Consider the following 14,458-nt stretch of genomic DNA (forward strand, 5'->3'; position numbering starts at 1 on the left):
CTTACATGCAGTGCAGTACACATTCACATTAAAATTCTAATCAGTTTATTGCACCCTATAAATTCTAATATATAGGTATATCTGTTAATTAAAGGGTGTACCCAACATCTCGCCCTATGACAGCTGGGATAGGCTCCAGCCCTCCTGGGATCCTGAAAAGGATAAGCGGAAGAGAATGGATGGATGGATTTTTATTAGTGCAACAATACAATGTTTTAATAGATAGGAAATAATATATTGATACCAAGATCTACAGAATTTTTCAACACCAGGATGAGTTTTATAGAACCCTGCAATGGACATGGGGGAAAAAAAAACGAGGGAAAAAAAGAGAGAGATGTACTTTTGCAAGACCTCACATACAAATATTCAGCTTGAGCTTTTATTCTATGAATATATATGATGTACATAATCAGGTGTGTGCCCTCCATCACTGTGGTTGTTTATGAGCGGAGTGACTTAGAGGAGAAGGGGGCGGGGCAGCACTGTGTGTGTTTGTAGCAATCAAGTGAAGCGGTGATGGCTCATGTTCATTCCTTCATGTCTGCACAGTTTTGGTTACAACAGGCCAACAGGAACCGCTGAATTATAAATTAATGGCGACTTTTGCTGGCAGAGTAACTTCCTCAGTCAAAATGATTCTTCTACATTGGACTTTTTGATCAGCAGCTAGAACGCAGTGTGACTGATGTTTGGGAAATGTGAAAAATTTTACATTGAGGCACAGTACATTTGAATTTTGTACACAAGAGTAAAACATTATACTCAGGTAAAACAACAATAAGAGCAGATCCTAAAACGTGATACTAAATTAAATGTTTGAATTAAATGTATCTGTCAGGTGTGCTTCTCTTTACTGATGGAATCACTGTGGTTGTCATCAGCACTGAATACTGTCAGACGATGAGCTGGCAGAGTCAACAACGGTATTCCTCCATACTGGGTCCTTGTGGTCCACCCACCTGGATTGGATGGGTAGTTCTCTGAACTGAGAACATGCTGTTCACATAGAAATTGTTTTCTGGTGCCTCTTCTCTTTCTACAGCACAGGTGAATGAGCTCGACTATATTAAGGAATACCGAAATACCTGAAACTACAAGCATGAAAAAGATAAAGATAGTTTTCTCTGTGGGACGGGAGACCATACACTGGGCACCGGCCAGTTTGGCACAAGGAGATATTTGCAGTGGAACTTTAAATAAATGAATGGAGAACCAAAGATGAAAAACTGACCCACACTAAATCCCACTTCCAGGAAGATTTTACAGAGCAACTGGGTTATGTAAGTACAAAAGAGGATGCCTTTTATCTTCACCTTTCCACGATCATCTGTATATTTGCGTTTCTTCAGTTTAGTAAAGTCAGCTTCTTCTTGCTCCATCATTCTCTTCTCTTTGTGAATTATGTGTACCGCATGTCCCAGGTAGACAAGGGTGGGCATTGACACAAAAGTGATCTGTAGGACCCAGTAATGGACATAGGATATTGGAAATTTCCAGTTGTAGCAAGCATGTTCACATCCTGGTTCCATAGTGTCACAGGTGAACTCTGAAACCTCATCTTCCCAGACTTTGTCTGCAGCAGCACCCAGGACAAAGATCCTGAACAGGAAGAGGACACTCAGCCAGATCTTTCCCACTACAGTTGAGTGGGACTGGACCTTATGTAGCAGTGAAGAAAGATAAGACCAGTCCCCATGGCTGAAAACTGATTTCAACAGTGGAGGAAAAAAATACAGTCAGTACACTTACAGAAAAGCACAACTATAGAGCATTCACTGTGTTCTACAACAACTTGTTTCCAATTAAACAAGACAAAAAGGAAATCGAAATCAAAGCATGAAAGAACTCTTCTGTTGCTAAATTAATAAAACAAAAACAAAAACAGTGTGTGATATAAAATATAATGTACATACAATATGGTAACTTCAGACAACAGGAAGGAAACAATCGTGGCAAATACATATAATGTCATTTATACTGTATTGTAAGTATAAGAAAGAAAACATTAAAATGAATCAATTCTTTATCTAATATTAATTTTATTAATATCTGATAATATCGAATAAAGCTGTACTAATTTCTATGTAACAAAATGAGCAAGTAAATAGATAACTGAATATAATAAAAGCACTAACAAAGTTGGGTTTGGTTATTGTAGGGACTCTGTTCTTTCTTCAATACACCATCTCACTGCAAAACCAGACCTTACATTATGACAGAAAGAAACCCAAGAACTGCCAAATTAGCAAACACTGGGTTGCAGTAAGCAGAAAAAAACATTTAAGAGAAGAAACCTCAGAAAAGAACAAGACTCAAGGTGGGCTGGTAGGACTTTTTTTGGATGAGACAGAATGGGAAAAAGTATTTACCTTAATGTTTGCTTAAGTTTTAAATTTTACAGGGCCAGTGCCCCAAAATTACACCTTTGAAACAATGCATTTAATAGGCATAGCACAGCCCTGCTTATTCAAGATTTGCTACAGTTAAAAAAATGCCAGGCTGCTAAAAGGGAACTGAGACTGAGTTGTCTTAAAGAAACACAGAACTGTTTCCTGTGTAATGAACAGGCCTTTTCATTCAAAAATGTGGAAACAAAATGTACTCACTCATACAGGTTCAAATATTAGGAGATCTTTGCCATGAGCTCATCCAAGAAGAACCAGAGTGCAGGTGGTGAAAGTCAGACTGAACTGACAAGGAAGGCTTTAAAATCCTATCTGAGGCAGTGGGTTTGGTCTTACTGACTCATATATACGCAATCTGCTGATCACAGCATCTTCATGAGTCTCATGACAAAGTTTCATAACCTACCTCCCGCCAGTTTCTGTAAAAGGAGCGCGGATGATCAAGAGGCAACATTATTTGCTATCACCGTAAATCATCCTAAATAAAGTCCACACCTTTAAGTGGGAGTGTATTTTGGTGTTACTTTGAAAAAGAAACACCCTGCTGAGATGTCTGTGCAAAAGGGGCAATATGAATCATGTGACCTCAAGGTCACAGACACACACCATCTATGGTAAATGGACTAGTTCTATATAGCGCTTTTCTACTCTAATTGAGCACTCAAAGCGCTTAAACACATTTGCATTCACCCATTCAAACCCCATTCATAGAATCACTTGCATATGAATCTAAGCTGTGTATACATTACTTTCACACTCCAACGCTTGCTTCGGAGAGCAACTTGTGGTTCAGTATCTTGCCCAAGGATACTTTGGCATGCAGCCCAGAGAGCAGCCAGTAATCCGATCTATCTATCTATCTATCTATCTATCTATCTATCTATCTATCTATCTATCTATCTATCTATCTATCTATCTATCTATCTATCTATCTATCTATCTATCTATCTATCTAGAGTCTTGGATAAATCCTTGTTGTATTTGGTGGTTGTTAAACCAATGAACACAGCACCGGAGTGGACAGCTTGATTTCAAATAACTGCAGTTCAAGCTGGAGTAAACATCAGCTGTTAATTGCTGGCAGTTGAAGCTGTCTTTATAGTAGTGTTAATTTCGTCGACAAAATATTTTCGTCATAGTTTTCGTCAACGATCCTTTTTTCACGACGAAAACGAGCCGATTGCTAAATTAAAACCACCTGAAAGGATAAAAACGATGACGATTCGTCAAGACGAAACCATTTCCGAAAGTGTAAATTACTTTTCTTGCGAATTTAACACTTTCGTCTTGACGAAAGTGTTAATTTTCAATTAATTTTGTCATCGTTTTTATCCTTTCAGGTGGTTTTAATTTAGTTATCGTCTTGTTTTCGTCATAGAAAAAGGGTCGTTGGCGAAAGACTATGACAAAAATATTTTGTCGACGAAATTAACACTGCTTTATAGACAGTAGCTAACCCTCCATCCTGCCCTGCTGACTGAGGGTGAACTGAGGTAGTGACCGCTTGGAGGGACAAGTTCAGAAAATGGGCTCGACTCACCCATGTTTAGCCAAGTTTCTATCACCAGGAGAAAATCCAAGAGAGAGGTGAAGAAGGCCATGGAAGCAGGGCAGTAAGTTTTGGAGCCAGAGGTACGATCCACTGATAAGCAAGGCTCTGATATTTAGGAGGAAGAAACAGGTAACAGCTGACTGGAATGATGCAGGATGTCTTCCAGAGGGAGGGCACTTTCCCTAATTGCAGACTGAGGTTGAAGATGTGGTGAAGTGGTTCACCCAGTTCAGCAGCGCAGGTCTTCAGCAGTCGGGTACACACATTGTCTGGGCCCTCTGCTTTCATGGGATGAAGCTTCCTCAGCTGACCCTAACTGTCAGAATGCTTGAAGCACAGGTCGAGGAGGAGGATTAGCCACAATCTTCCATTCCAGCTTATTAATTAATCAAAGAACCAAGAGATTTAAAAAATAATCAGGAATGTGCAGCAACATTGCTTCCATTAAATACAGAAAGCTAATAATAAAAAAAAAGACTCCACCAAATGGCTGGAGGTTAGTGGAAGATCGAAGTGAACCCACACACCGAAGGGAAAAGAGGGAAGCTTCTGCTATCCTTTCACAGCGCAGGTAATACTGTCAGCGTGATCACAGTATTGTTCAGAAGAATCAGTCAGCATAGCACCAAAACATCTGCTTCTATCTTGTTGAATTCAATTGGTTAAATTCACAAAGAACAGTCAATGTTTAATACAGTGGATCCTCCTGACTGAACAACAACTTTGTCACTCTGTACTGCTCGCTAGAGACAACAAGACCCATCACCGATGGGATATTCTCCTGTGATAACAAAAATATGAAGTAAATGTAGAAGCCAGGGTAGGCATTACAGCCCCATTTCATAATCGAAACCCTTCAGCAGACATCTGCTTACCTTCTGTAAAACAAATTTTCCCCTGATTGGAGGTCTTTCCGAAACTTATCAAAACTTAGTTTATCCCTGGGTTAGTAAAGATACAGCACATATTCTGGCAAAAATTTATTTTCAATATTAACAACACGTAAATACAAACTATTTTAAGCATGCTGTAAGAGATTAATTTCTGTGATCATCTTTACATTTCTACAAATACTTTTTGGTACCACATCCTAGAACATACACAAACATTTCCATGGTAAAACAGATTACAGAAAGTACATACTGCACTCTTGTACAAAGGTGTATACTACATAAGGTATTTCTATTTATAAAATCTATAAAACACAGCCAGATACAATACATGCAAGGTATTCACGTTATATTATACTTGTGTGGTACAGGAATATTACTACATAATGTAGCCATATTACATAATTTGCTGATATCAATGAATATGTATAACAACACTATAATCATAAGGCAAAAAAGCATAACACATAACACAATGTTGATTACATTTGAGCAGTACTGTTGAGCAGTAGGTTTTCCACAGAGATCCAGGTAGGGTTGGATAGGTTTTTTTCCTACTAAATAAATACATTAATCATTTAAAAACTGCATTTTGTATTTGCTGGGTTATCTCTGTCTGATATTAAAATGTGTTGATGATCTGAAACATGTAAGTGAGAAGCCATATGCTAAAAGTAAGAAACCAGGAAGGGGCCAAACACTTTTTCATGACACTCTATATTCACGACAGGTCAAGTTACTGATGACCCCAAAAAACAGATAATCCTCGAGAAACAGACGGCAGATCCAGGTTGGTGTTCACACTCTGGGTTTTTTGTTGACTGTACTGTACAGTACCGGGTATCCTCCGAGCCTGACGTCTTGATCTGTGAAGCCTGACGTCTTGATCTGTGAAGTAAACAATAACTTATACCACTATTGTACATGAAGTATTAAAGTATTAAACTTGATGTGTTTTCTTAATCTGACTAGAAGAAAAATTCTCCTGTGTGAAGTGCTGCTCACCCTTCTGGCATTGCCGATGTTAGTGGTGGGTATATGACGCTCTCTTCCTGGTATCGGTTCAACTCACCTGAGCTGAAGTTGGAGTAGACAGGGTCTGCTTGGGTTGTAGCTATTTGTATGCTAGCATATTGAATTTCATCCATCTGTTGAACACGTGGATAAGAGTATTAATGTAATGTTGACACTTGACAAACAAAACTGCAATCCAGCTCTGATAATAATATTGTTAGAATCATAAAGCTATCTCCTCTCCCTAACAAATAGATGTACTTACAGTTAAACATCTGCTACTACATCTACCTCATGATATCTTGATTGTGTCCATGAGTTTATCAGGATAAAGTAGAAAAGCATGAAAGTGGAAGGAGGAGGTGAGTAATAAGGGTGAACAATGTTTCTATAAATACACTGGACGTGATCAGCCTGTGCGACGAGTTTGAGCCGACCGGTGACTCTGAAGTCTGAACACCGTGTTTTTGGATACTTGGACTGGAATGACTGAACTCACCTGTGCGCTGCTGTTTGGCCTCTCTGCAGCCTCTGGTTGTGGTTTCCTTGACATTCTGATAAGACAATAAAATGCATGTAAAAAAACAAGATGGATTCATGTTTGAGCATACAAATGTCCACAGAACTTGAAACAGCTTTAAAAGGGGATCTCTTTAGGATAAGATCAGACAGTAGGAACAAGAGGAATGATTACAGCTAACAGAAACCTTATACCAGGGGTCGGCAACCTGTAATCCGGAAAGAGCCATTGAACCCGGTTTCCACGGAAAACAAAACAGTGAGAGCGCAAATACTGGCGGAAGCCGGTAGCGGCTACCGCGAGTGACGCATATATTGGGAAACGAAAATAAATAAATAGATAAATAAATGATTTTATTTAATATTCAAGATCACGATAATGTTTCAATTTAAAACTACAACAAAAACCGAACTGACAAAAGTAAAATGCACTTCAATTGAATACTTATAAATTACTTCCGTGAGCCGCACAGAGCCGCAGATTAAGCCTGAATGAGCCGCATGCGGCTCTGGAGCCACGGGTTGCCGACCCCTGCCACTATACAATAGTATGAGGTTAAATTATTCAACCCACCTCACCTGCAATAAACTGAACTTATGTTAATAATTGTACTGTAAACAAGTCAGATAAGTCTTGGTAAACATTCAAAGGAAGTCAAGCCAAGAAACCTGAAGGATTGGAGTTTCTGTAAAGATGAGTGTGTCAAGATCCCTCCTGAGACCTGGGTATCAAATACTTATTTCACGCAGTGACATTCAAATCAATCTCCAACTTTCATTTAAGGTGGTTTTTTTTTTCTGGATTTTTGGTTCTTTCTCCATTCTGTATATTACCATATAAATTATGACTATTCATTTGCCAGCTAAGTCTCAGTGGACGTCTTGAGTTGATTAATATAAGTCTTTTTTTTTTTTTTTTTTAAGCCTGTCATGTCTGGCAGTTTTCGCACTCAGAATATGATCCGAATACGCTGGTTGTACCAAACATATTTGCTTTTCCAAGAATAGCTCTTTAAGTTTTACAATAGGCTACTCTTGTTAGCATGTATTAGTTTGTATTTTATTTAATTTAATTTATTTATACCAGGCGTGACAGGCAGAAGGAACGAGTATGAAAAGGAGTGAGAAAGAAAACAAAAACAAAACAAAGGTGAGAAAAGAATAATCAAAGAATGATATCCACCAGTGGCGGATGCTGGTCTTTCAATGAGGGGAAGCTCAATTTCGGCCTACATCATAAAATGTGTCAGTTTATTTATACAGCAGCACCCGCTGGACAGAAACTGCGATAGAAGTCAGAAAGAGTGATAGAAGTCAGTCTCCAACACAAGCAGCTACAAAAACCCACCAGAAATAGAAGCTCGATTTGTCGCTAGTCGTTTTTAACAAAGAAATGCCGCTAAAGAGGATTAGGAAGTCTCCGGTGTCAACTCAGAACAGAATGAAAATGCTCCCACGGATGTTTACACCAAACGATCGCTGATTCCGCTCATTTCGCTGTCAATCAAAAAAAGGGATTCAGCCTCAGACAGATCATCCAATCATCATGCAGAAGCTGAGCGTCCGGGCCAGCCGAGGCCCGCCCCCTGCCCATAGACCCCCAGAGACGCTGAGCGTCCGATGGCGTGACAAAGCCCAGCATTTATCCAATGACTCGTCTCGTTTCGCTTGCAGTCTTAGCTTCGCTATTGAACTCTGTAGACGCTCAGCGTCCACGCTGTTTAAAGCGCTGAGAAGCTGCGGGAACGAGTGAGAGGAAAGCCGTGTCGTTACCAGTGATAAGAAGCTGATTCTGAACAAAGTTGTAGCGAATATTTAGTCAGTGACATGTACACACAACAGTATATATTTGACCACTTATTTTTTGACATTTTAGGGGAAGCTGAGCTTCCCTTGCAGTCTTAGAGCAATCGCCTCTGATATCCACATATCTACACATGCACATACATACGCACACACACCTACACACACACAATCCTGCTGTTGCTTGCAAGTAATGTGTGTACAGTATGTGCCTCTGTCATGGAACGTACTCACCAATGGAGGCAAGAACTGCAATCATATAAGTCTTAGTTTTTGAGACAGCCCTTTGATCTTTGCTTTGCTCCCAGCTCAATCCTCTGTGTATACATTACATTTATCAGATAATTAAATTCAGTGTGTTGTTAGTTCAAAAAGGTTGCCAACCAATTTAGTAACCTTACATAATAGTCGGTGAATAACAAACAGTGATATTAATTGGTGCTTAAAAGGGTTCCAGCAGCATGGAGCATGTCCATTAAACTTCCTGTCCTCCTTACAAATATCATTAAATCACACAATGGAAACAAGAACTAGACTGAGTAACTTCAGCTTAACTGAGGCAAAGCTGAAAATCTTTGATAGTCAATAGATGTGTTTTAGAATACTGTTTTTGAACTGACTTAAAGATAAAAGCCTTCAGAATACAAATCAGATACAATAATATCTCACCTAAACCACAGCAAGAGAAAGAGGAGGATGGCGACCAGAGCTGCAGTAGAGACCGAGAGAGAAACGTAAGTTTCCACGAACCTGGAAACAAGTGAAGCACAAAAAAATGAACCTAATGGTTAATCAGTGACTGAATATCAGACAAACAATTTTCTCATACAAAGAATTAATGCTGTGAACTAAGATCAAAAGAGGCATATGTGAGGATCCCAGAATGGTGTGGGGTCATCATCAGGCAGGTCGGATACTTACCTTGAGCCACAGTCAGATCATGTGACGTGGAGTTCTGACTTCCTCTGGTGTTCTGGGCAACACAGTAATAACTCCCATTGTGTTCAGGTCTGAAGTCAGTGATGGTGAAGATCTCTCCTGATGCTTTTGGAGATTCTTCATCCTCCTTGTACCAGGTGTATTTAGCTTCTGGGTTAGCATCACTGCTGCAGGTCAGAGTCACTGAGCTGCCCTCCACTATCTCAGAGGGACTCACTGACACAGAGGGAAGCTTTGGAGCATCTGGAGGAGGCCGAGAACACCTACTCAGTTACTTTGAAGCTAAAATTAAAGATTCAGTGTAGGAGCCTAAATGCAGTTCTGTGATGTTTAGTTAAAAGGGGGTACCAATAAATAATTTCAGTTAATTTAAAGACAGTTTAAGTTCACAGTAATATTAGCTAAGTGGTTTAGAAGGGATTAAAAGGCTTATTTACAGGTATTTTTACATTATTTTTATGTCATTGTAATAAGTTGATCTTTTAAAAGACATTTGGATGGTTTAAAGTGGATAAAAATGTAATTTATGTAATATTTCTGATGGTGGGAGTATATAAGAGTTTGTTGTTTTTTTTCCAGTTAGTGCAACTTTATTTGAGGGTGTGGGGTACGTTTATTAGGCTGTCTGGCAAGGTGAGGGTGGGGCCCCATGTTTTTTGGCCTCTCTCATTAACGTGTTTTGGATATGATGGATGCTTAACGCACAACTTTGGGAATTTTCTGTACCATCATTTTTTGATTTTGCCTAAGAAATGGTTTAAACTTTTACGAGTGGTTTTGTGGATTTCTTCTTCTATTGAAGATAACATGGGAATTACTGAGAGCATCAAGCCAAGCTCCACAGTGTGGAACCCACATTCAGTTTGTCAGAAACTGCAGTGAAAAGTTAGAAACTCCACCAACAATAATAACATTATAGGAAACTGTTAATCCCAGCTGATAACTGACCTGCTGATGTTTACTTACACTGGACATCTATGAACAAAGACACAGTGAGCTGATCCTCAGACGTGCAGTAGTAAATTCCTCTGTCCTCAGAGCGATGGAGGTGAAATGTAAATACCTGCTGGTCCTAGAGGCAAGATTTGTGTTGCCCTGTGTACAAAGTGTTATTAGCTGGCTGATTAGCATCTGTGCGACAGGTCAGATTCACTGAGCTGCCCTCCACGATCTCACAGAGGGACTCACTGACACAGAGGGAAGCTTTGAAGGATCGGAGAGAAAAGATTTGAAAATACTGTTTGAGCAAGTTGATTTCCTTCAATTGAAATAAATGAAAAATAATGACTGCCCTAATTGTGTTAAAACCAATGTGACATTTTGTTGGAGAAACATTGAAGTGAACTCACACACTGATGGAGAGCCGTAATCTCGTATCCTGTGAAAGCACAGGAGACGGTTTGTCTCCAGGATAAAAAGTCATCTATATAAACAGAAGTTTGCTGTGTCATGTTTTTCTGTCCGTTCTTGAACCAGACGTAGGAAAGAACGACCAGCTGGACTGCAGCTGCTTTTGACAGTTCAGCTCTGCCTCAGTATGAGACTGATGGGACTGCTATTATTCTGCTCACCTTCACCTGCAGAGCTAAATATGACACACAGGGAGTGAATATGTAGCTCTCTCTACATTTTACATCCAAATGCATGAAACGGTTACTTTTCCTGCTACTTCAGGGTTCTAGCAGAAGTTGATCGCCTGGTTTTACGCCATGCTGAGGTTTCTTGTGCGGGGCTCAAAATTTCACCAGTTTGTTGCAATTAGAGGCAACATCCTATTCACGCTTGATTTTGGGAGGTTACAGACAACAAATGGTGATCAGCGTGAACGTGAGGGTGAAAAAAAAGGAAAAAGGAAGCTCAAATTACAATTTCAGGTTTCCTATTAAACATCAAATCCCAGCAGCTGTGAGAGGCCCTGGAAAAACCATTTCCCAGCAAAATGATGTCACTTACTGTTGTAGTTAGTGGATTGCATTAAAAACCTGATAGTTCATGCTGACAATGTGATGATGGATATTCCAACCTAAAAAGTGCTGTTAACAGCTGATTGATCGATAAAAGACCTGGATATAATGTTTCTGTTGTGTATGCTTTTTTACATGATTTCTGCAAACCCATTAGTAGAAATTAAAGCTGGGACACACTGAATGCATGATATGTAAGTGTAACTCTTATGGTTGATATGCAAAAAGAATTATTGCTCTATTGATCTAACCGTTCATCACTCAATTAGCAATGAGCAAGGCATTTTAGCATCTAATTAGATTGCTAATGCGAACCCCCCACCCCCGCTACACGTGCTGGGCTGAATTTTTTCTGGCTAGAACCTGCACTTACTGAAACCCTGCTCACAGTGTGTGTTCATCAGTACCTGTGACAGTCAGAGTTGTTCCAGGAAAACTGTTCTTCCACTCAAACCAGTATGTTTTGAGTTTGAAGTTATACTGGGCTGCATCGCTCTCTCTGAGGTCTCTGATTCTCAGAGTGGAGCGTCCTCTTTCTCTTTCAATGACATCAACACGACCTGCATACTGGGAGTCGTTTCTAAGGTCCTCATGTTGTGAGCCATGCTGCCTCTGATGAATACGTTCAGCACTGAACCAGAATGCTGACTCAACAGGATCTCTGTGACTGTATGTGCAAGAAATGTCCACTGATGAACCTTTGAGGGCACAGATGCTTCTGCTGGTGTACGCCACTGTGTTACAGTTTGAACCATCGACACCTAAAATATATCAAACAGCACTGTTAGAGCAAGATTTGGCAGCAGCAACACAGAGCAGGTGGTGGTTGGGACACTTATTACAGGATAAGTGACAGAAAGTGGCTTTATGTTAGTGGAAGAGTGAAGGAAACTCACACACTGAAGGAGAGGGAAACTTCTCGTATCCTTTTACAGCACAGGAAATGCGTCTGTATACCAAAGTATTTTTCAAAAGAAGACACTTGTTTGTGAATGTTGAGTTCATTCTGGTACCAGATGTAGAATGAGGATCAGGTACACAACTGCTCTGACATGTCACCTGTCTCCAGGTAGGATACAAGATTGGCCAAGTTTTTATCACTTGTACCTGGAGAACTAATAAAAAAAAAACAAAACACAAATATACACAACATTGATTACGAGTAGTGTCCATAAGTAAATCTTTCATTTTGCAATCATGTCATATGTTTTAAGATAAAAAAAAGTTACCTGTGACAGCCAGAGTCACTCCAGGTGAGCCAGCATATTTCCCTCCTGGTTGGTTTGTTATGAATCTGAACTTGTACTCAGCTGAGTCGCTCTCTCTCAGGTCTGTGATTCTCAGAGTGCAGTCTGTTTTATCAAAGTGATATTGAACACGACCTGCAAACTCTGCCTCTGTCCTCAGATCCCACAGGTTCATCACCTTCTTTTTAGTAAACCAAACAACTTTTTCAACGACAGTCACATCCCATTTATTTTGGATGGGTATGTGTATCTGCAGCCTATGTCCACTGTTTGATCCTTGTAAGGCACAGATCTGAGTAGAAGTGTAAGTCACTGACCAGCCATTGTGGCCCTGCACCACTGCAACACAGAGCAGAAACCAAACAATGAATGCTTCTGGTTTCAAAGGTGTGTCCATGCTCTCTACAGTTCATGTCTGTGTGAGCTGAGACAGGACGCCACACACTCTGAAGGTGCAGTGAAAGAATGCATTTAACCTGTGAACCATGAGGCAGCAGAACTGAAGAGAATAAAAAGAAGGGAAGCCTTTCTAAGAAGAAGAAGTGACATGAAATGCAGAAGACTGAAGTGTGAAATACTGGCAGGCCCAGCAGTATTACAGTTATTACAACAAAAATACAAATAATGAATACATGATTAAAACTATGTTTTGTTCAAATCTTGTATCAAAAATTGGGAGTTTGAAATGTTTTCAAAGGTACGCATGTAAATGTTTCATAATTTGATGTGTTTTTTCTTACAGGAGGTACCAACAAATAAAAAAAAGCAAAAAAAATAAATAAATAAACCTGCAGCATCAGTAAATTATGAAAAGTGTAAACACAAATGACCTGATGAAGTAAAAAGACAGACAAGAAGTGCAGCTTCTGCTCCTCTCTGACCCATGGTTGGACCCGTCCTGTCTTTGCTTTGGCTGCAGACAAGTTCAAACACATCAGCAGGTAAACCATATGTACAAGAAATTATGCCCATCACATAATAAATAAACTGATGTGACCTCACACGTAGCTGACGGTGCTGTCCACATCCAGTGTACCCTCTCACAACTATTAAATGCCAAAAGTTTACAATATGCAAAGACAAAGAAAACCAAGTCTTTGGTTTAGGAGGTTACTGGAAAAGCTAAACTGAGAAAATGAATGTAACAAATGCTGAAGAAGGTGTGATCTGTTTCTTCTTTTTGATTTCCTTCCCCTTAGAACGTGCCAGGATCACAAAAAACTGTTGCGTCGTATATCCAGTGAACAAGTAGTGACGATAGTTTTGCGTCACTGTGTTGTTAAATATGACCATGAAATTGAGCTAATCATTGAGTTCATCATTTTACTTCTGCACATCTAAACAATGTTGCAATGTTGCACACAGCATGCTGTGTCCACGTCCTGGGATTGTGTGTGTAGATCTATGCTGCTGCTGCTGTGCGTTTGTGATCTTTGTGTCCTTTCCTGTTCTTGTCATATCGAGTCTGATGACTGAATTTATGAAGCAGGTGCTTGTTGCTTTATTGTTTGTTTCACTTGTGTAATAGTGTATTACAGTGAAAGGTTTCAGTCTTAAAATTTCAAACAGTAGTGAGAAGTGAATAGCAAGAAGTTTGAAGCACAGTGTTTCACTTATTTAATATGAAAGAATTATAAATACTACAGTTTATTTCACGCTCACTGGACTCACTGGACTCACTGGACTCACTGGACTCACTGGACTCACTGGACCAGGATCAAGGCCATTCACTCCTGGAGTCTTCCTAGTACAAATTCACTTGTCTTGTGCTCAGTAAAGGTTGTGAACTGTGCAGCTGCTTTGACTGGTTCTGCATTTGGGTCCGTTTAGCTACCAACTTACAAGCCATGACTATCTACAATCTGGCCGGAACATGGACCCCAGTAACCCACTAAAAACAGCTCTGTATAAGCAGGGTACTATCCCCACTGAATACACAGAGGCTCTGGCAGTTTCTTGGGACCAGCATGCTCTCATTAACCAGCATCTCAAACGCCTCATTCGTCTGGTCAAAGCTAGTTCTGCTGGCCATGCTCCTGCAGTTCCTCTCACAGGCACCCTGGCGCCGTCTATCCCCGCCTCAGCTTCCAGGGAAGTGCAGGGTTCTGGCTGGACCAACTGC

At 40.0% G+C, this 14,458-nt stretch overlaps 2 protein-coding genes and 1 pseudogene across 3 annotated transcripts; all 3 read right to left on the reverse strand.

Annotated features, from left to right (window-relative positions):
- Positions 1–229: 229 nt before the first annotated feature.
- Positions 230–2,727, reverse strand: LOC115782801 (gap junction Cx32.2 protein-like; annotated as a pseudogene).
- Positions 2,728–5,008: 2,281 nt separating this feature from the next.
- On the reverse strand, positions 5,009–9,776 carry LOC115790178 (B-cell receptor CD22-like). The gene is made up of 6 exons (XM_030743866.1): positions 9,737–9,776; positions 9,108–9,368; positions 8,856–8,936; positions 6,364–6,418; positions 5,857–5,998; positions 5,009–5,738 (listed from the first exon to the last, which is right to left on the reverse strand). The coding sequence occupies exons 1-5, from the start codon at positions 9,774–9,776 to the stop codon at positions 5,965–5,967; spliced, it is 471 nt and encodes a 156-aa protein (XP_030599726.1). The 3' UTR covers positions 5,009–5,738; positions 5,857–5,964.
- A 704-nt stretch (positions 9,777–10,480) lies between these two features.
- LOC115780797 (uncharacterized) lies at positions 10,481–13,431 on the reverse strand. 2 transcript variants are annotated; one of them, XM_030730215.1, is made up of 6 exons: positions 13,341–13,431; positions 13,167–13,249; positions 12,319–12,675; positions 11,986–12,204; positions 11,497–11,850; positions 10,481–10,710 (listed from the first exon to the last, which is right to left on the reverse strand). In XM_030730215.1, exons 1-6 carry the CDS (start codon positions 13,361–13,363, stop codon positions 10,658–10,660), a joined length of 1,089 nt encoding a protein of 362 aa, XP_030586075.1. In that variant the 5' UTR covers positions 13,364–13,431; the 3' UTR covers positions 10,481–10,657. The 2 variants fall into 2 exon arrangements, with proteins under 2 accessions (XP_030586075.1, XP_030586067.1); XM_030730207.1 differs by having other exon boundaries at positions 13,167–13,350.
- Between the last annotated feature and the right edge of the window lie 1,027 nt (positions 13,432–14,458).

Source organism: Archocentrus centrarchus, chromosome 1, assembly GCF_007364275.1.
Source record: "Archocentrus centrarchus isolate MPI-CPG fArcCen1 chromosome 1, fArcCen1, whole genome shotgun sequence".
Lineage (NCBI taxonomy): Eukaryota > Metazoa > Chordata > Actinopteri > Cichliformes > Cichlidae > Archocentrus > Archocentrus centrarchus.

Coding starts and splice junctions, on each gene's coding strand:
- LOC115790178 (XM_030743866.1), bottom strand. CDS start 9,776: ATGGGGCCCCACCCTCACCTTGCCAGACAGCCTAATAAAC. Junction 8,937..9,107: donor TGATCTGACTGTGGCTCAAG/GTAAGTATCCGA, acceptor ACTTGTTTCCAG/GTTCGTGGAAACTTACGTTT. Junction 5,999..6,363: donor GGCCAAACAGCAGCGCACAG/GTGAGTTCAGTC, acceptor CGTGTTCAACAG/ATGGATGAAATTCAATATGC.
- LOC115780797 (XM_030730207.1), bottom strand. CDS start 13,308: ATGGGCATAATTTCTTGTACATATGGTTTACCTGCTGATGTGTTTGAA. Junction 12,205..12,318: donor AGTGACTCTGGCTGTCACAG/GTAACTTTTTTT, acceptor TTTTTTTATTAG/TTCTCCAGGTACAAGTGATA. Junction 10,711..11,496: donor AACAACTCTGACTGTCACAG/GTACTGATGAAC, acceptor TGTCATATTTAG/CTCTGCAGGTGAAGGTGAGC.